The 20,090-nt window shown below is 41.0% G+C and overlaps 1 protein-coding gene and 1 pseudogene across 1 annotated transcript; one reads left to right on the top strand and one right to left on the bottom strand.

The window, feature by feature from the left end:
* The first annotated feature begins 788 nt into the window (after positions 1-788).
* On the top strand, positions 789-12,286 carry LOC141431424 (glucose dehydrogenase [FAD, quinone]-like). Its single transcript, XM_074092599.1, has 12 exons — positions 789-938; positions 2,423-2,543; positions 3,131-3,276; positions 3,937-4,195; positions 4,829-4,988; positions 5,588-5,689; positions 6,360-6,595; positions 6,999-7,242; positions 7,359-7,479; positions 8,178-8,321; positions 9,149-9,289; positions 10,227-12,286. The coding sequence occupies exons 1-12, from the start codon at positions 789-791 to the stop codon at positions 10,314-10,316; spliced, it is 1,914 nt and encodes a 637-aa protein (XP_073948700.1). The 3' UTR covers positions 10,317-12,286.
* A 5,252-nt stretch (positions 12,287-17,538) lies between these two features.
* Positions 17,539-20,090, bottom strand: part of LOC141431524 (microprocessor complex subunit DGCR8-like) — a 17,111-nt pseudogene continuing 14,559 nt past the window's right edge.

Below are 20,090 nucleotides of genomic sequence, written 5' to 3'. Positions count from 1 at the left end.
GTTGAATTGAATCTCATCCAACCTCACATAGGAGATAGGAGGTCTCCGCAACTATCAGATAAAGATTTTTCGAAAAATCGAAATTTTGTGCCAGAAAGTTGCGTGAATAATTAACATAGGTAAATTATAATTGATTGCCTAAACTGTGAATTAAATTAATAGTAAATGTCAAAATCCTGTTGAATTTACACGCTATATTCTGGTGTGCGTGACTCAACTCTTCAATATTAGATACCAAAAAGATGGATGAAATAGATAAAATTCGTTCTCAAAATCACACGACGTCCTAAGGAAGCAGTGATTAATTTGTATGGGTCGGTGGGTAATTTTATTATTATCATTGTGATGATATAATCTAAGCACTTACTCCGACAGTTTTGACCATTCTGACCTCAAATTAAAAAAGTAAATAGCCTCAAGATTACTGGCCGAAGAAATATATGCTTTAAAAAAATACCTACTTGAAATTCAGATACCATGGTAAAAAATTTCACCGACTACATATTATATGTTATTCAAAGCAACATATACATTAACCACTGCAGCACTGCCCTCTGACAAAGACCTCAATGGGCAGCGGACCGAACTCGTTATCATTCTCCCATCGTCTACACGCGGCTGGTTCGACAAGCTGTCATTACGAGAACAAAATTGCTATGTGTTATCTTACGTAGGTAATTATCTTGTCGTAGTACCATTACCACCTTCCACTGGCACTAAAAACGCTAAATTTAGTCTGTGCATAGCATATTCCTGTTGCTAAAAATAGTTAATGTTGTCATCCACAGATGGCGCTGTCATGCGACTGTCCGATGTCGCAGCCGGGCCCGACGCTGGCGGCGACGTGCGGCGGCGGCGCGTTCATGCTGTTCATGGGGCTGCTAGAGGTGTTCCTGCGCAGCCAGTGCGACCTGGAGGACCCTTGCGGCCGCGCGCAGGTCAGTCCACATCTCGTTAGCAGATGACGCTGTTTTTCAACCGCTCGTTGTCGTGAGATGCCGCATGCCACGCAAAGCAAAGAGCAGTAGCTCTTCGTCGCTAAAGCTTTGGTTTCCTAGGACAAGCGGTGCCGTCATTATAGCGACCGTAATAAGCGGTGAATGACGTCACTAGAACGTTGTCTATGTAAACAAAATGGCGCGGTTTCCTAGAGAGTGGTGTCAATTACCGCTCTCTAGGAGGAGGAGGAGCGGTATCAATTAAACGGCCGCTATATGAGCACCATTGATCCTAGGAAACCAAAGCTTAAAAGATGTGGGACTGAATGGACTAATCTTCATCCCAGCCTATACACGTCCCACTGCTGGGCACTGGCCTTCCCTCAGAATTGCTTTGGCCATAGTTCTCACGCGGGCCCAGTGCGGATTGGGAAGTAATTTATATTTTTCTTATTTGAAAGCAGGTTTTTACTTTTAGCGATGGTGGAATGGATAATATTTCAAATTAATAGATAACGTTGTCACCGATTTCTCAATGAATTATTGAATAAAAGTTAATGAATGAAACTTAACCAAACAAAGGTTGAAAAACCAACAATCATGCGAAACACGACGTTTCTGATACAATCTGTTATTTTTATTGAGTGAGGAAATTGTATAGTATGGTGTAATTATCTGATTAGTGAGATTTATGAGATATCTCATCTCACGCTTAATGAGGTTTCTTTATAATACTTAGGTACCTTAGTTTGTAATAGTTGATTCTGTTAAAAGGTGACTAGCTTTTGCCCGCGGCTTCGTCCGCGTGGTATTCGGTTATCGCGCGTGTTCCCTCGGGAACTTTTCATTTTCAGCGATAAAAAGTAGCACGTCACTCTCTGGCCCATAAACTATCTCTATGCCAAAAATCACGTCAATCCGTCGCTCTGTTTCGACGTAAAAGACGGACAAACATACGAACACACACACTTTCACATTTATAATATTAAATAGTAATAGCAATGCATGCTTCCGCTTGAACAAGACTTTTAGGGTGCGTTTCAAATAGAGATGTGTGTGTTATTAAGTGTTGCGAGGAATGTGCTATTCATGAATCAGTAGAAATGATTTATTTAAGTACCTCTAGTAAAACAGCTTAGTGGAGCTAGGGAGGAAGGAGGAGGTGAAAATGCAGCCTTAGTATGTAGCTAGGTGATTTTTAGAATAGTTTTTTTTATTACTTTGTAACGAGTACAGGGGGTACGAGTAGGGGTTTTAAATCATGTCTGAAAATGTTATTCGAAAGTTGATAAAACCTGTGTGAAATTTTATATTGCTACGCTATGAATTATATTTACCTTTACCAACACACCGCCGTTTTAAAATAAACGCGGTGTGCAGAGGCTTTAACTTATTATAGTGTAAATAAATAAATAAAATAATAGTCTCTATAACTAAGCAACGGATAAACATTACAATGTAAAAGTAATGTTGTAATGTTCCAGTACCGGCGACACATGGACTCCGTGTACGACTTCATCGTGGTGGGGGGCGGCTCGGCGGGGTCCGTGGTGGCGGCGCGTCTGTCCGAGGTGCCGCACTGGAGGGTGCTGCTGCTTGAAGCTGGTGAGACCAGCGGGATGACTCCATCCCCTGTGACTCCTCAGGGCTTATTATAGGAAATATAGAAGCGTTATTTTGTTTGTTCGAATATATATTTCAACTACATTTGCTCGTAAACAGCCCTAACAGACCGGATAACATATTTGTATGCAATGCTTTAAATAAGCCGTGGACCTTATTAAATGAAATGATGTAATTCACCATTATAATAAAATTAATTGGTAATTCCTTCCTCACCGTTTAGGACACAATGTCCTAATTTTGTTTGACAAATCGAGTTGTGGAAGTATTTTTTACTTCAGTATTTTCAGTATATTTTGTTTCAGTTCATTATTTTTTATACTTATTATCTTAATTGTTAATTACCATGCTGAGCCGTTTGTATGTATATGTATTATTATAAGGGATGATATTCAGGGTTATTTTTTATGAAAACTAAAGACAATACCGATGCTAAATGTGGCGTGATCAAGATTCTAGCAACTTGTTCTTTCGTTGTGTTAATAACCGTGGGATGGTAGCAAGCGCTCTCTTAAACCATGCCGTAACAGCATGACTCTGCATGACAGAACGCTCATCTTCTTCCCCAGGCTTCGACGAGCCGACCGGCACGCAAGTGCCGTCTATGTTCCTTAATTTCATCGGCTCCAGTATCGACTGGGGCTACCAGACCGAGCCCGAGCCCGCCGCCTGCCTCGGGGAGACCGATCGCAAGTGCTACTGGCCTAGGGGAAAGGTACGCTATTTGGTCATACTCATATTTATTTTGTGCAAAGTAACTTCTTTTGTGCAAAGGAACTTCTTTTGCGCAAAGTACCGTCTTTTGCTCAAAGTGACTTCTTTTGTGCAAAGTTCCTTCCTTTACGCAAAGTAACTTCTTTTGTGCAAAGTAGACTCGGGTTCGACTATAATCACACTTAGCGCGTAAGTGAAAATGTAAATACTCTTCGCCTTAGATTTAAAGGCAAACAGACTGAAACGTCCAGGAAAAGCGTAAGTTTAAATCCTCAACTGTCCAAATAATACAGGACAAGTGGAACCGCTTTAAGAAAATCTAAAATAAAGTCCATGACTTCAATAATCTATTCATGTGTAACTATGTTTGTATCGATTTATCGTGTAATCTAATTCATTATATCATATCTCAGAGGTATGAGTCCGGATTTGAGCCCACGATCCTATGCTTGAAAAGCACATAAGGTCAAACCACTAGGTTACCACACTTTAGGCCAGAAATCTGGCAGAAACAACTGCTGGTGGTGGCTGGCACTTGGAGTCTATATAGGAGCATAATGTGCAACACAATTCTATCCAAAGGTCTTCCCACAATGATATCCATATGTGACGGGACTTTTCCTGTACTATCCTTAAGTATCTGACTATAAACTTGGTCCAGGTGCTCGGCGGCACATCAGTAATGAACGGGATGATGTACATGCGGGGCTCCCGCGCCGACTACGACGGGTGGGCCGCCGGCGGCGTCGAGGGCTGGGCCTACGACGACGTGCTGCCCTTCTTCCTCAAGTCCGAGGACAACAAGCAGATGAAAGAGATGGACCAAGGCTACCACGGCACCGGCGGCCCGCTGACCGTCTCGCAGTTTCCCTACCATCCGCCGCTTAGCTACAGCATTGTAAAGGCTGGGGAAGAGTTGGGTTAGTACAACAGACATCTAAATAAATAGTTCTTCATCATCATCATCCCAGCCTATATACGTCCCACTGCAAATAAATAGTTGATAAGTAGGAAAGTTTTCGACCATTATGTCGTACCTGTGATCTACGTAGTTGAAGGTCCACTCACAATACAACAACACATCTTCCAGTTCCAAGTCAGTCAGTGAGTTAAATACGACATTAACACACGGGATGTGAGCTAAAGTGGCTGTGGATTGCCTGTATCTGTCCAAGAACCGATAACTGCTGGGATAAACGCGTTCTTGGAGTCCGTAACTCGGCAAGCTTAACACGTTGAAGCGATCGAGCACACGGCTGTCTCTCTCTCTCTCTCTCTCTCTATTCGATCGGTTCAACTGCCTCATTTTCAAGTTCACTTTTTTTTTAATTAGCTGTAGAATTTTTCGTCATGTACTAGACGTCCTGTACTCTACTAGACAACCAGGAAACTGTAACAATCTTCCACCATGTCAACAAGAAAATCATGCGGAATACGCTCATATTCTGACCCTTCCCATGTCGTCGATGGGACGGCTATGGGATGGGGAGCTACCTTGGAGCTACTGTAACTACAAATTAGATTCAGATGCCTTAATCCAGGTCACTTTCCAGGTTACCAAGCCCGCGACCTCAACGGCGCGTCCCACACTGGGTTCTCCATCGCGCAAACGACCAACCGGAACGGCTCGCGTCTGTCGGTGGCGCGCGCCTTCCTGCGTCCGGCGAAGCACCGCGCTAATCTACACGTCATGCTCAACGCGACTGTGTCCAGGTGAATGAATGAATGATAATATTAATGAATGATAAATCAATTGAATGAAGTAATGATAAATCGATTGAATGAATCAATGATAAATTGAATGAATGAAGGAATGATTAATTGAATGAATGAACGAATTAATTAATTAGGTAACGAATGGATGAATAAACGAATATAGTGCGATAAAGATCATAATAAACTTATAAGGTAACGGTTATACGAGGGCGCTTTATTCTAATAATTCATCCATTCATCCCAGCCTATATTATACGTTCCACTGCTGGGCACAGGCCTCCTCTCAGAATTAGAGAGAGGGCTTGGGCCGTAGCCGTGATCCTAATAATTTTATTGAATTATTGTTATTAGCTTTTATTATTTGATGGTGCTTTCATCTGAAAATACGAACTAAAACCACAAAAAAAGAGATGCAAAACAGTGACATTCACGACGAACTGTAAACAATAGTCTTGCAAGATGGGCGTATCAGTACTTAAGATCTTTGTCGTAATTGTAAATGGAGATGAATGATTGAATTACCTAAGTAATCATAATCAATCAATTATCTAAGTAAGTCAATGTTTTTTTTTGTTATTTTTTTTTACTGTACCCAGGATCCTCATCAACCAAACCACGAGACAGGCGTATGCTGTGGAGGTGAAGAACAGCTTCGGAGGGACTGAAGTCATCTTTGCCAACAATGAGATTATTCTAAGGTGAGCTCTAGGTTATATAGGTGGGTTAGGTGGGATATAGTCACCCTCAAACTTGTCTTCCTCAGTCGGCCTCAAATATCAAGGATCACGACACCGACAAATTCCATCCACCATCCTTCTTCACATGTTCCGGTCTTCTGTGCGGTGGGTCGCTGGACCGATAGACATCTCTACAGGATGTCTCTGACTCTGGGTGTCTCTGGCTTTTAATGCAAGGTTCGGTTCTACTCATATGACTGAGCTACTTTTTCCCGCAACTTTGTAAAAATACGTCCACTATTAATTTTTTTTTCCTTATGTACACATTAAATCTAATTTTCAACGTATGCGATATAATACTAAATTGACAGCGCGTGGATAAATGTTTATCTTAGAGATGCATAAAGAGTCAGAGAAAAAGAAAAGAGAGAAGAGAGTGTTATATTATTTTTATTGTCTTGTAGGAGACGTTGGGGGAGAAAATTTCAGGAGTGGCGGACACGAACCGGAAGACGAAGCCTAGGCAGGGCTCCCACTACGTGGAGTGACGACATTGTGAGAGTCGCGGGAAACGTGGATGCAAGTGGCGAGTTGTGGTTCATTGTGGCGTTCTAAGGGGGAGGCATTTGTTCAGCAGTGGACGTCTTCCGGCTGATGATAATGTATTATTCACAAAGTCTTTCGCCCACAGCGCGGGTGCCGTGGGCTCCCCCCAGATCCTGCAACTCAGCGGCGTGGGGGACCCGGCGGCCCTGAGCCGCGCGGGCGTCAAGACCGTCCACAACCTGCCCAGCGTTGGGAAGAATCTCCACAACCACGTGGCCCACTTCTTGAACTTCCACATCAACGATAATAACACGGCACCGCTCAATTGGGCCACGGCGATGGAGTACCTGCTGTTCAGGGATGGACTCATGTCAGGAACCGGTAAGTGTTTTTTTTATATAGGCTTGACTATGCCCGTAGCTTCAACCCCAAGTTTGATAAGCTCTCTAAAACGTGGACGTGTGCTTGAAACCGAAACTCGAAACTTATGTGCAAAATTTCAATTGGACTATGAGAGAAAGTATCGAGGGAAAACTTACATACGCCTGCTTATAAAGATTCAATAGTGTAGTATTACGTTATGTTCCATCGTCACTGGACCCACTTGGCATCACCTGCATAGAACTGCTTCGCAGGCGTATGCAAGTACCATGTTTCCTTCATTGATATAGTCCGAAAAACTGAGAAGCGTTAGCCCGGGTTTGAATCCACGATTCCTGCTTGAGAAGCCATATTTGAAACCGCTACGTTAGTGACTTCTAACCAACCAGAACATTGTCCACAGGCATATCAGAAGTGACCGCCTACATAAACACCAAATACGCCAATCCGGCGGACGACAACCCCGACATACAGCTGTTCTTCGGAGGGTTCCTGGCGGACTGCGCCAAGACCGGCATGGTAGGGGAGCGCCTCGACAATGGCAGCCGCAGCATCCAGATCATACCCACCGTGCTGCACCCCAAGAGTCGCGGCCGGCTGGAGATCAGGAGTGCTGACCCGTTCGAGCATCCCAAGATCTTTGCCAAGTAAGCCCTTCATCATCATTATATCAGCTGTAGGGCATTCACTATTGGATATATAGTATATACCTCCCTGTACTGTACCTAAGTATCATTACCCTATATAACCTTTTTTGTTGTAGTTACCTGACTCACCCTGACGACGTCAAAACCCTAATCGAAGGCATCAAGTTCTCTATCAAGCTGTCAGAGACCAAAGCCCTTAAACGCTACGGGATCAAGCTCGACAAAACCCCAGTTAAGGTAAGACCATGTCGAATTTGATAGATTCTTGTGACCAGCACTAACAAGCTGTTCTAGAGGGGAGCAAACTTCTAGAGGGGGTTGGTACTTAAACAATGAGGAACTGATATAGTATAATTCACAATGGACCTGGTGTGCGAGCGCCTGCGAGAGAGATCCGGTTTTTACGGACTCTTGCTTCGATGCCATATCACTTTTGCTAACAGTCTTTGCATTACAGTTCTTTTCTTCCTTTAGCATGGCAGCCACTAAAAAATTTAGTCGCAGAATAAAAAGATTGGATACTCCTGAATTAGGATGCAGCGACTCCTACTGCGACACTATCTATTAGAGCTTCTGCTACATCCATCAACGCGCTATCAAAGTTCCTTACCTCATGCATTACAACTTCCAACTCTCTTTCTTTGGAGTTCCGTCCCCAAGCATAACAACTGCCTGGAGAGATTCCTCTATTGTAACCAATCCTATCCCCTTGGTGTGATGATCAAAATTGAAATCGAAACGTTTATTCTGCAAGTAGCCCGCAAAGGGCTCTTTTATATATCACTTTTATATACTACCAGCGCTTTCGGAAAGACCATCACTGCCAAGAAGAATGCACTGCAAGAAATTTGATGATTCTTCTATGCAACTGATGAGTCATTTAACGTTAACTATCTTTAAACATGCTTACATTATTATTATTTCCTTTGTGTCAGGGTTGCGAGAAGATCAAGTTTGGCTGCGACGCGTACTGGGAGTGCGCGGTCCGAATGCAAACGGCACCGGAGAACCACCAGGCCGGCAGCTGCCGGATGGGTCCGCGTGGCGACGCCAACGCCGTCGTCGATAACTTACTGCAGGTGGGTACCAGTCGCCGTCATCAGGGAGACCAGTTCGGCTTGACGCGTGCTGAATGTGCACCCTGCTGGGTGTAGATGGGCCCGCGCGGCCAAGCTATCGCCGTCGTCGACCTTCCTTCAGCAGGGCTACTACGAAACTCGAAACTCGAAGTTCGTGTCGTATGGTCCCTCTGACATTTATACTGTTTAATACGAGAGCGAGAGGGACGGTACGATACGAACTTCGAGTTTCGAGTTTCGTGTAGTTCTTGCAAAGGAACAAGGGCGAAAACATAATCACAGTTCTTCCTCAAACTCTGGTGAAGCAACTAGTGCAAATAAACGCAATATAGTTCCATCGATTCAAGGGACCAGCCAAAGGAATTACCGCGAATAATCCGACCGCACTTGTAATGAGAATTACAAGCTTTTATTTAGTTTCACCTGTCCCGTTGTCTGTCTGTCTGTAATCAAATCTTGCAAGTTAAATTCGACCAACTTCCAGTAGTTGGATTGACTTCAAATTTGGTATACTTATGTAAATTGCATGACGATACAATAATCTGGTAGTCACATCCTGGTAGTCCGGCCAGGATCGTCTCCGCAGGACGGAACTCTTCAACGGTTAATGGCATCGACTAGAAATTTGGTATGCAAGTGTTCTTTGGGTGGCAATACAAGTACAGACAACGAAAAGTACAGTTGGCAGAGAAATCTATTAAAAATGTTTTTTTTACCGAACTACGACATTACAGAATTACAAAGACATTTTCAACTATCTGTTCCATGTTCCATGCATAATTTAAAACTGTGAAAAGCTGGCAATGCACTAACTCCTCAATTTTCAGGTGCAAGGTCTGGACCGGCTGCGCGTGGCGGACGCCAGCGTGATGCCGGCCGTGGTCTCCGGCAACACCAACGCGCCCACCATTATGATCGGGGAGCGCGCCGCTGACTTCATTAAGCAGCGTTGGCTGGCCAACACACAGGTAACTAATATAACTCTTCAATGAACGCAGGGTTTCCACTTCATCAAACAACGCTGAGTCTATCACGAAAGTGTCAACAGAAATTCGTTTTCGAGACTCGAGATGACGCTATATTCTAAAACAAGACGCTAGTAAACAGGGCGAGTGCAAGGAAAAAATGCTGCACCGTCCGTTTCTGGAAGCACGTCTCTCTTAGACTGGAAGGTCAAGAGTTCTGATTGTTTGATAAGCTAAAACGCAGTGATAACCAAGTAATCAATATCAAGGACTGCGTGGGGTCTATTATTTGCAAAAACAATCTAATAACGACCAATTATTTCGGGGATCTTGGAAGCGACACTGACAATTTCTACGAAATTTGTTGTGGGTACCTATTTTCCGTGGTTAACATCATTCCTTGACTGGGAAAAGCTGGCAGAAAAACGCACAGATTGGCGCGGACGTTATTGGAGGGTCGCAAGTATTGCGATGAAGCCTGGCTCAAGGTACTTGCTGACATGAGACAGAAACGACACCAAGGCGGTTCTGCACCAACATCCGCAGACTTCTCTTGTCTGGCCTGTGGGAACATGTCGCTCTCGCATCGGTCTAGTCAGCCACCAAAGACGTTGTGCACAGGCAACACGCCAAAATTCGTCTGGAACAGACGCGTAGGCCTGATGAGGAAGCAGACGGTCTGCCTAAGATCGAAAAATAAGCCTAGGGGTCTACTTGACTGAAAGATTCTCGGGTTTTGGATGTTTAATATGTATGTATTTATCTATATAAGTACGTTTATCCGTTGCCTAGTATCCATAGTACAAGCTTTGCTTATTAGTTTGGGACTAGGTCAATTGGTGTCAAGTGTCCCATGATATTTATTTATATTGATTTATTTGATGACTGAGCTAGAGTGCCAAATAACCCCCACAATTTAATTTGTTTGTTTGTTCCCCAGTCGCCGTTCCCGCTCAGCACGCACGGAGGCGTGAGCAACGCGCTCCAAGGCAGCGACTCGCAGCTGCACCCCGTCTGGCAAAGATACTGAGCTTACTGCTGTATCGCCACCTTCATGGCTCGGCCACTCTAACGCGGGCATCACGATCGCATTCTCCGTCTTTTTCTTTTATTCTAAACCATGTGGGAGAAAGAAGTCTTGAAAACGATTGTGATTCTGATGGCGTTAGACAATAAGGCCTACAGCCGCCTGTTTCTGTTCACTGCTTGATCGAGGCGCTCGTCGTGCATCAGTTAATGGGGGTTTCCACAGAGGTGAAATATCGCTAGATGGCGTTAATGTCGTGAGGTACGTTTGACGTTTGCTTGCGATTGGCTCATTTAGTTCTTCTTCTCTTTTAAAATATGGCTTTTCTGTCCTAATTAATAGGATAATTTCGCCAGTGTCAAAGTAAACTCTCTTTGAGAGGGACGTTGTACGGTGATTGTACTTTTGCAACTTGATAGTAAAATTCCAGAAACCACGTGGAGACAACTTGCGCATTAAAAAATGTCAGACACGAGAGAAATATAGAATTTTGGGATCACTGTTCACTGCTGAGGTTAGTCGCCGCATAAAACACTATGAAAATTATACTTCAACTAGCCAAAGATACAGAAATAGCAAAATTAGATATTGTCTACAACTCTACATCCGCCATGTTCGAATGCTACAAATCCTAACCAATCGCACGCAAACGTCAAACGTCAAACGGACCTCACGATTTTTCGCTTCTGTGAAAACCCTCATTGGTACCACAGCATAGATGTTTTCTTTACTTAGGGGCTGTTTCACCATCCATTGATTAGTGTTAACTGACGGTTAAATGTGATGCCGTCTCCGTCTATTCGAACAAAACAAATAGAGACGGCATCACATTTAACCGTCAGTTAACACTAATCAATGGATGGTGAAACAGCCCTTTAGTCTATTTGGTACCAGTGCTGAGCCAGCCAATATTTAGTTTAATTGACATCTCTTAATGCGATGGTGTGTCATAGAAATAATTATACCTGACTCATTACTTTAGCACCAGCAGGGCTACTCCGAAACTCGAAACTCGAAGTTCGTGTCGTGCCGTCCCTCTGACACTTATGCTATTTAATACGAGAGCGAGAGGGACCGCACGACACGAACTTCGAGTTTCGAGTTTCGGAGTAGCCCAGCAGTCTATGAGCATGCAAAAAGCTGCGCACAAGCTGAGCGGGCAGCGTCTTTGTGTTCTTGGGGAAACAACGCAGCTATACTTATGTTGGTTTATAGTCAGTTATGCAAAAAACCTTGCCAATAAGTAACGGTATTTGATTTTTACCAAAACGGTAAAATATTTTTTAAACTACATTTACACACCTATGACAGAGTTATAAAGGTTTAATTCAAGATTAGACAGAGACTTAGGAGTATACTAGAGTGTAAACGTCACACACGTCACAAACGAGACAAACAAATGTATTTAAAAAAAATCACTAGGTGCTAATTCAACTTTGAACCGATTTTTTCTTCGCAGACAAATTCAAGAGTCGTCAAATACCGTATTTTCAAAGTATTTAGGTAGTAGATAAGTTTTTTTTTACTAATTACATACTACTCGCATGCAAATTTAATTAAAAACACCAACATTTTTTAAAAACACTTATTTTTTCTGTTCCATATTTTTATGTTACCTACTGTATGAATTTTAACTAAGTTTTTAAAAAGGCTTACGAGTATATTCATGAGTTGTAAACAAAGGTTGTATTGTAGTTACCTATGGCTACCATTTTAGTTACCTAATTAATTTAATGTTACTTAAATTGTACAAATATAAGTATAAGTAAATATAAGTCCGTGCTAAATACTCCACTCACAGAAATTAGTAAATTAGTACCTAAGTATAAGTACTTAAATAAGTATTCTTTATTTATTGGTAAATAAATACTATACTAGTTAGCTTTTAGCGTATTTGTCGACCTGAACTGAACAACAATAATGCACGACCACATAAATCAAAACCCTTATGGCAATTATATGAATTACCTTTATCAGGTCGTATATTAACCGCACCCCCAATTTTAACACACTCATCAATAAAGTTGTCCCATTTAGACGATACGAGAACTTGTATGCAAATTTCACTACATTGCGGTATTTGTTCGATTCATTGTTCCTCAAGCTCTTGCATCGTCTAAATGAGGCTTAACTTAGAACAAAAACCTTGTATCGTCGTGCATACTATTCTATGCTTTAGCAGGTAGTAAAACGATTTCTTGGTCGACCATACGCTAGGATAAATTGTTACTGCGACTTTATTTTTGTACTTTTAGATGTAATTTCGAATAAACGAAAAGAAAAACAAAGGTTCGTTTTATTTATAAAATCAACATAATATTTTGTCAAATCCTAGGATTAGAGTTTTTTATGCAACGTTAGGAACATTTTCATCACACTTGCTCGTCAATGACGTTATTCCATGCCTGTATAGTACAGTACCACTACCATGAGTTTACAGTGACCGTACTCGATGGCGACGGCGTAAATTATTTGTAGAGGCGCTGTACAATTCTCCATACAAATAATTTACGCCGTCGCTATCGAGTACGGTCACTGTAAACTCATGGTAGTGGTACAGCACAATGGCCTCAATTATTCCCGCGGGAATTATGGATTTACGTAGAGTTTTCCTCCCCAAGGGAGTTATGACTTTAGTTTTAAAAATTTAGTAGGTACATCATTTCAAGTCAGCCAACGTTTTATTTAAGTACATCTTTAAAACTTAGCTATAACCTATTATAATTTTACAACATAAAAATTTGCCACGCTTCATGAAACTTCGTTATTTTTATATTTTCAATGTATATCAAATTCTTTTGCAATAATTTTAGTAAATATTTTTTTAGCATGTTGGAATAATCTGGCCGTAAGACCATTCAAATTCTAACTAAACTAAACACGGTTCTTAGTATCTACTTATGGTAGACGACTCGAAAAAAGTGACAATCTGCAGGCTACTATGAAACTCGTAACTCGAAGTTCGTGTCGTGCGGTCCCTCTCGCTCTCGGATTAAATAGTATAAGTGTCAGAGGGACCACACGACACGAACTTCGAGTTTCGAGTTTCGCAGTAGCTCTGCAGGGAGGCTACCACGAAATTCGAAAATCGAAGTTCATAATATCGTTTTCCTGACGCTAATATTATTTAATACGTGAGAGGGACGGTACGATACGAACTTCGATTTTAAAATTTTGTAGTAGCCCCCTGTATTGGCGGGTAGCCATATTTTATTCAGTTGTTTTCTTAGCGTCTTGCTTTTGCTGAGCTGTGAAGTGTTTGGACACAAAATAATTTAATTTTTTGCATTTTTTCCTCGCAATGTGATGAAAATCATTGTATCACGGGCCGTAAGGGGATTACAAACTCGGGTCATTAAAAGACTCTCTACTACTCTTCTAATAGACTCTCGTTAGTAATCCCCTTCTTACGCCCCTTAATGCACAATGTACTATAACGACATAATGTTTGAGACTTCCCGTGGGAATTTTTACGAAATCCCGGAATTTCAATTCAATTGATATGCCTATGGTTTACTCGGGCGAATATCCTATTAATATTACAAATGCGAAAGTTTGTGTGTATGTAAGTTTGTTACTCCATCACGCTAAAACGGCTGGACGGATTTGGATGAAATTTGGTATGTAGATAGCTGGACATCTGGAATAACACGTAGGCTACTTTTTATCCCGATATTCCCACGGGATAGGGATAAAATCTTGAAATTTCAACCGCTGGGTTTAGTCTTGAAATTTAGGACAGTTGTTCTTAACACAACCTCAATGAAAACGATGATATAGAATCGATTTTGGGAATTCCCAGGGGAATTTTGTAAAATCCCGGAATTTCAATATTGTACCAGATCGAATAGTTTATTTGTGCGAAGCTGGGTAAACTCTAGTTATGAAATAAAACAAAAGTTTAGAGATAAAAACTGCAGCTGATATATTCAGAATGATTTTTACAAATTATTTTAGTAAGACTAGAGCTCAAATGCTAAGTTAATTGAGTGGTCCGATATTTAATTGTCTATTCTAACTACACTACTCTAGAACCACAGAAATCTAAATAAATAGACAATAGATGTGCGGGCTCACACCTCAGTTTTCCAAAGGCATGTGTGTGTAGTTCCTAATCCGAACTGGGCTCGCGAGGGTAAGACAATCCAAGGCGTCTCATTCTGATAGGAGGCCTGTGCCCAGCAGTGGTATGTATATAGCCTGGTATAATGGCAATAGCCTCATCTCATTAACCCTTTTTCAGGCATAGTGCATATAAAGCAACCACATAAATGTACACAAATATTCGACCTTACTAAATATACACAATACGGTGCAAAATCATTTGAATTCGTTAAAAATATTCGTAGAATTTATACTCCCTTACAGGTAAACAAAATAAAACTATGATTTATTTACACATCTAATTTGGGGGGGGGGGCTGGAAAAGGGTTAATAGAAATAATTCACAGTAATGCTTCATTTGTTAGTTCTTTACCTCAAAAGCATAAATTCATTGTAGCGATTCAGCGAATCGCATTTCACCTCGAACTAACAATATTTAAATAGAATCTTGATACTTGACGCAATTTTTCACGTAGCTTTTTACATTAGTATAATTAATTTGTAGCATCTCATTTTTCGTGTAGTTTTCCTTAGCGGCATTTCACCGTGATCGATGTCTGCTTGGGACTGTAATTAATTTGACGCGTTAATTGATGTTTGCACTAAAATACACTAATATACGATCGAGGTGAAATGAGACTACAAAAAATAAACGATGGTGACACAACGCTATAATTAAATTTACGATCGAGTGAAATGCGATTCGTAATCGCTACAACAAATTTGGATACTGTTTTGCAAATACCTGTGTCATCACTGTCATTTTTCAATACAATCTCAATGTTAATAGTTATTTGTGTCACAAGGGAGCAAAATGGTGTATTTACGCGCGAGGCGTACATTGAATCCAGAATGTAGGCGAAGGATTTCTGCAATAGAATCTGAGCGTAGCGAGGATTCTAAAGTCAGAAGTCCTGAGCGTAAATGAGTTTCAAAGTGTTCACGCCCAAGATGAAAATAATTTGCTCCAGAGTGGCTCAATACAAATTTTCACACCGAGCATTAAGAAACATGAAAATATAATTCTAAATATTATTAAAGAACAATCAGCGTAGAAAATGGCGTGGCTTTACAATTATCAACTTCAAAAAAATGGCATTTGGCAATAAAACAGTTAGAAAAGCCTTGACAGAAAAGTTACACTTTGCTCCCCCTCTCGTCAGGGAGGAAGTTACTTTTCTGAAGGAGAGGTGTAAAAATAAATTTTCTGAGGGTTGACATTGTATTGCAGAATTAATCAGTGGTGACAAACTATTGAATAACGGCATCCAGTTATGCTTTTGAGGTAAAGAACTCACAAATGAAATGCTTACACATTTTCTCTTAACAACACATACTTTTAACAGATAGATAGATTTAGGTAGACATAATAATATTCATTTATTTGCTCTTTGGAAATCGGCTGAGGTTTATAGGGTAGAAAATAACCCTTCTTCGGGCAGTCGGGTAATAACATTGCTAGCGGGCACATCGCGCGATTATTCCACTTTGTGTTGTCTACTTTATATATTTCTGTGGCTACAACCAATCAGTGACAGTATTAATTCAAAAGCCTTTGCCAAATTCATTAACCCTTAATAAGGCAGAGGCGATTTAGCGACCACTTGCATTGAGTTGGAAACTGAACCTTATTGCTTTCATAATACGTCAATATTTCCATTGTAATTATTGAAAATACGACTAGCTTTAAAAATATTCTTTGTCAGGACTCGATAGCTGCTTTTGATTCTGTGGTAGTTTGATCCAATAAATAGGGCCTTATAAAGGGTTAATATTGTGCAGTGCTTTTATATCGCCTAGCAATAACGGCAATACTCGTAGCATAGCCACGACTAAAAACGCCAGACAGCTGAGATTTGTCAAAACAAAACTTACTGCTTTTTACAGTCACATCTTCGCGCTGTCATCGTTCATCCACCATTACCTCTCATATTTCGTTTTCTAGATCTTTTTTACCGTACAACGGCATACCCTACTAGACAATGGCAAAATTGTCCTCCAATGGACGGACAGAGCCATATTTTTTTTTCAACAACAATCTTGATAAAATTACACTTCATTACATAATATTTACGATTTTCATACCTAAAATAAAAGAAAATGTTTTAAGCCCATTGACGACATTATAATTTTGGGCTAATACGACTTCTTTTTCATTTAGATTAATCTTATTAAATAAACAATGACAATGACTGATTTTTGTTACTTGCCAGTACTATACAAAAATTAGGCGAAATTTGAAAAAATCGTCTACTTATTCAATCTTAAAACTACAAGCGAACTTTCGCAAGATATAACTTTAAGCGTCAATAGTTTCAATACCAGGTAATAAAATTTGAAATTTCATAGCAAAAGATCCCGGGGCGACGCACAAACGAATTAAGCAGAGAATAAGAATTAATGTTATACGAGAGTATAATACCTATTCCCTTTAACACATTGGTATTGTCCCCTTTCTAGCTACGGGTCGATTCTCAAGAGTTGCCACGAATATTCATTGGAACGCAATTTTAGTGGATCCACACTAAAATTTCAATAAAAAAATCCTAAGTAAGTACCATTGGTACATTCTTAAAGACAAAACTTCGAAAATCAAAATTTATGATGTATGAAATTCCTAAAGATGCTAGTCCTAACTCATAATTCAATTTAAATCGAACGATCTTTGCGAAGATCAATAATCCTTTGTACAAAATGTCTAATTACAATACTTTATAATTACTACCTTATAATGTATCTATCTAGATACATCTAGATCACGTTCATTGTGGTATGGCTTAAATTATGTTAGTACTGAACCAGGGCCATTTTCGTGTGCTAGCAATTTTGTAAATTAGACATTTTAAACGTAGGTCAAATAAACGTTGGACATGTAGGTATCTTTAGGAATATCGTACATAGGAATTTGATTTTAGAAATTATGCTACGGATCCGTTTAAATTGTTTCTAAAAACAAAATGAAGTCTTCTTTGAGCAAGTTTCTAACTACAATATTTAAAATATATTCCTTCCACGCCCTGTATACGAGGGAAAGCTTTACTTTTGCGGGTGTCATCATAATTACCATTATCAGCTGTAGAATGTTCCACTGTTCGACATAGGCTCCCCCATCAACCCCAGTTGCTTCAGTTGGAAACGGCCTGCATACCGTGAACCTGTGGCTTTAACCAGGCCCCTCTACCACAAAAATTACAAGTGCTACAAGCTATAAATCAATATAAGGGCATTTAAAAAAAAAAGTGTACCTTTTTTCAATTTTGGAAAAAATATTGTTTTGCCTACTCTACTAAAAAAATGTTAGTTTTGTAACGTTTTTTTCATACACTCAGTAGGGAGGCACAAGACTGACTCGGAAAGTTTTGTATGAAATAATTAAATACATTTTGAAAGAAAAGGGTACGCTTTTTTTAACGCCCATAATTCTTAACATTCTCATACAGAAAGTATCAATTTATGTAGAATACGGTATTTGACAACTCCTGATTTCGCCATATCTTAATATGAAATATGAAAATATAGATATACAGTGTTTAGCAAAGAGAAAATTTAAATCGGTTGAAAATTGGATTTATAGTGATTTTTTTGAAAAATCTATATACCTGTCTCTTTCTCAAACGCTTTTCTCTATGCAGCAAGTATGGCTGTACTAGCGTGTGACGTCACATGCCAGTATGTCTTCCTCTGTCTGATCTTGAAATTCAAACCTTTATAACTTTGTTATTTGTAAAGGTAGCTTAAAAATGTTTTTCTATTCGATAACAGGCATTGTGTAGTTTTAATTTATAAAACATATACAAAATAGTCAAATACCGTATTAAGTATAGCACTTGTTACGTTTATGGTATAAAGGCCATGTCATCCGTCTATCTCGGTGAATGGACGTCCTACGCTACTACAATTTCCTCCTTTTAGAGATCAACATTATTCAAATTGGACCCCGAATGCGTGGGCAGATCATCCTTGACCCAGCAGCGTCCCAATCGGCACGACGGCCTTCATCCCTCTCTTTCAACTTGTGCATTTCGTTGCGTAGTTTCTCCAGCACCGCGTAGTTGGGTTCGTTGTGGCGGGCTTTGTCCTGGAGGAGGGTTATCTGCTGTTCCTCTATCTTCTTCTCTTTGCAGCTCTTGACCGAGCGCGAGCCGTACAGCCGCAGCAGCGAGCCCCACGACCGGACGTGCGGGTGCAGAGCCTGGGGGTCAAACACGGTCAAAGCCTGAGGGTTTCTCATCACCATCATATCAGCCTTATCATGTCCGCTGTCGGACATAGGCCTCTCTGATAGACCTTTAGTTGCTTCGAATTATTCCAAGTAGTTTCTTTGGCAGTACATACAAATAATAACTTAACTTTTTGTTGATTGTACTTGTATTGTCACCAAAACTACATTTGCATACCAAATTTCAAGTCGATGCTATTAACCGTTGGAGAGTTCCGTCCTGCGGAGACGATCCTGGCTGGACTACCAGGATGCCACTACTAGATTATTGTATTGTCATGCGATTTACACAAGTATTACAAATTTCAAGTCAATCTGACTACTGGAAGTTGGTCAAATTTAACTTGCAAGATTTGATTACAGACAGACAGACAACGGGACAGATGAAACTAAATAAATGCATGTAAAAAGGAGGATTATTAGTATGAAAAGAAAGGAACTACTGCATGTAATCCGTTGCTTCGGTTAGATGCGGCCTACATCCACCGTGAGCCCGCGACGCGACTTTAACCAGGTCTTCCGTCCATCTCGTTGGTGGACGTCCAACGCTGGGCTTGCCGCTCCGCGGTCTCCATTCCAGAACATTTCGGCCCCAACAGCCGTCTGGTCTCCGCGCTATACGGGCTGCCCATAGCCACTTCAACGAGCTAATTCGCTTGGCTATGTACCGACATATACTATCGTTATTCTACGAGTTCTGAGAGTTTCTGCGACAGATCAATTAGCGCCAGTACAGTTCGATTAATTCGAATAAACACTTGACAGATGGGCGTGCCTTCAGTCAATTTTCAACTTTGACGTCATACAAATAAAGCCATTTTTAGTATACCGCTACCCACGTTTACAGATTATGTAAAACTATTTTATTTGTATGACGTCAGAGTTGAAAATTGACTGAAGGCACGCCCATCTGTCAAGTGTTAACTCCAAGTAATCGTACTGTATCGTGAAAAACAGAAATTCGCCGAAAAACTGGTCACCGACATAGCTCGAAGAATATTCAAGTTGCAAGTGGCAACTTGCACTCCACATCGCTCGAAGAACAGATAACCGTTGGGGGAGGAAGGTCCTCTTTTGCAAAGTTGCAACCACGACCACGAGCCGGAAGACTGAAGCGCTGGCAGGTTTCCCACTAGGTGGACTGACGACATCGTGAGTTACTGACAAATCGTCGTTCATTGTGGCGTTCTAAGAGGGAGGTTGTTCAGCGGTGGATGTCTCCCAGCTGATGATTTCAGCAACAACGGGCACCAAGTGTGAGGGTGTTGCCAGCTTTATTACCTGTAGGATGGCCTGGCTGGCTCGCTGCTTGGTGTTGCCAGCTTTGTTACCTGTAGGATGGCCTGGCTGGCTCACTGCTTGGTGTTGCCAGTTTTGTTACCTGTAGGATGGCCTGGCTGGCTCGCTGCTTGGTGTTGCCAGTTTTGTTACCTGTAGGATGGCCTGGCTGGCTC

The sequence above is a fragment of the Choristoneura fumiferana genome, chromosome 9 (assembly GCF_025370935.1).
Source record: "Choristoneura fumiferana chromosome 9, NRCan_CFum_1, whole genome shotgun sequence".
In the NCBI taxonomy this organism is placed as follows: domain Eukaryota; kingdom Metazoa; phylum Arthropoda; class Insecta; order Lepidoptera; family Tortricidae; genus Choristoneura; species Choristoneura fumiferana.
Note: the sequence above shows the minus strand (reverse complement) of the source record. Positions and strands in the feature narration are given on the sequence as shown.

Excerpts from the sequence above, each read along its gene's own strand:
- LOC141431424 (XM_074092599.1), top strand. The coding sequence starts at position 789 with ATGGCGCTGTCATGCGACTGTCCGATGTCGCAGCCGGGCCCGACGCTG. Across the intron at positions 3,277-3,936 it reads GCTACTGGCCTAGGGGAAAG|GTGCTCGGCGGCACATCAGT; the intron begins GTACGCTATTTG and ends AACTTGGTCCAG. Across the intron at positions 9,290-10,226 it reads GTTGGCTGGCCAACACACAG|TCGCCGTTCCCGCTCAGCAC; the intron begins GTAACTAATATA and ends TTTGTTCCCCAG.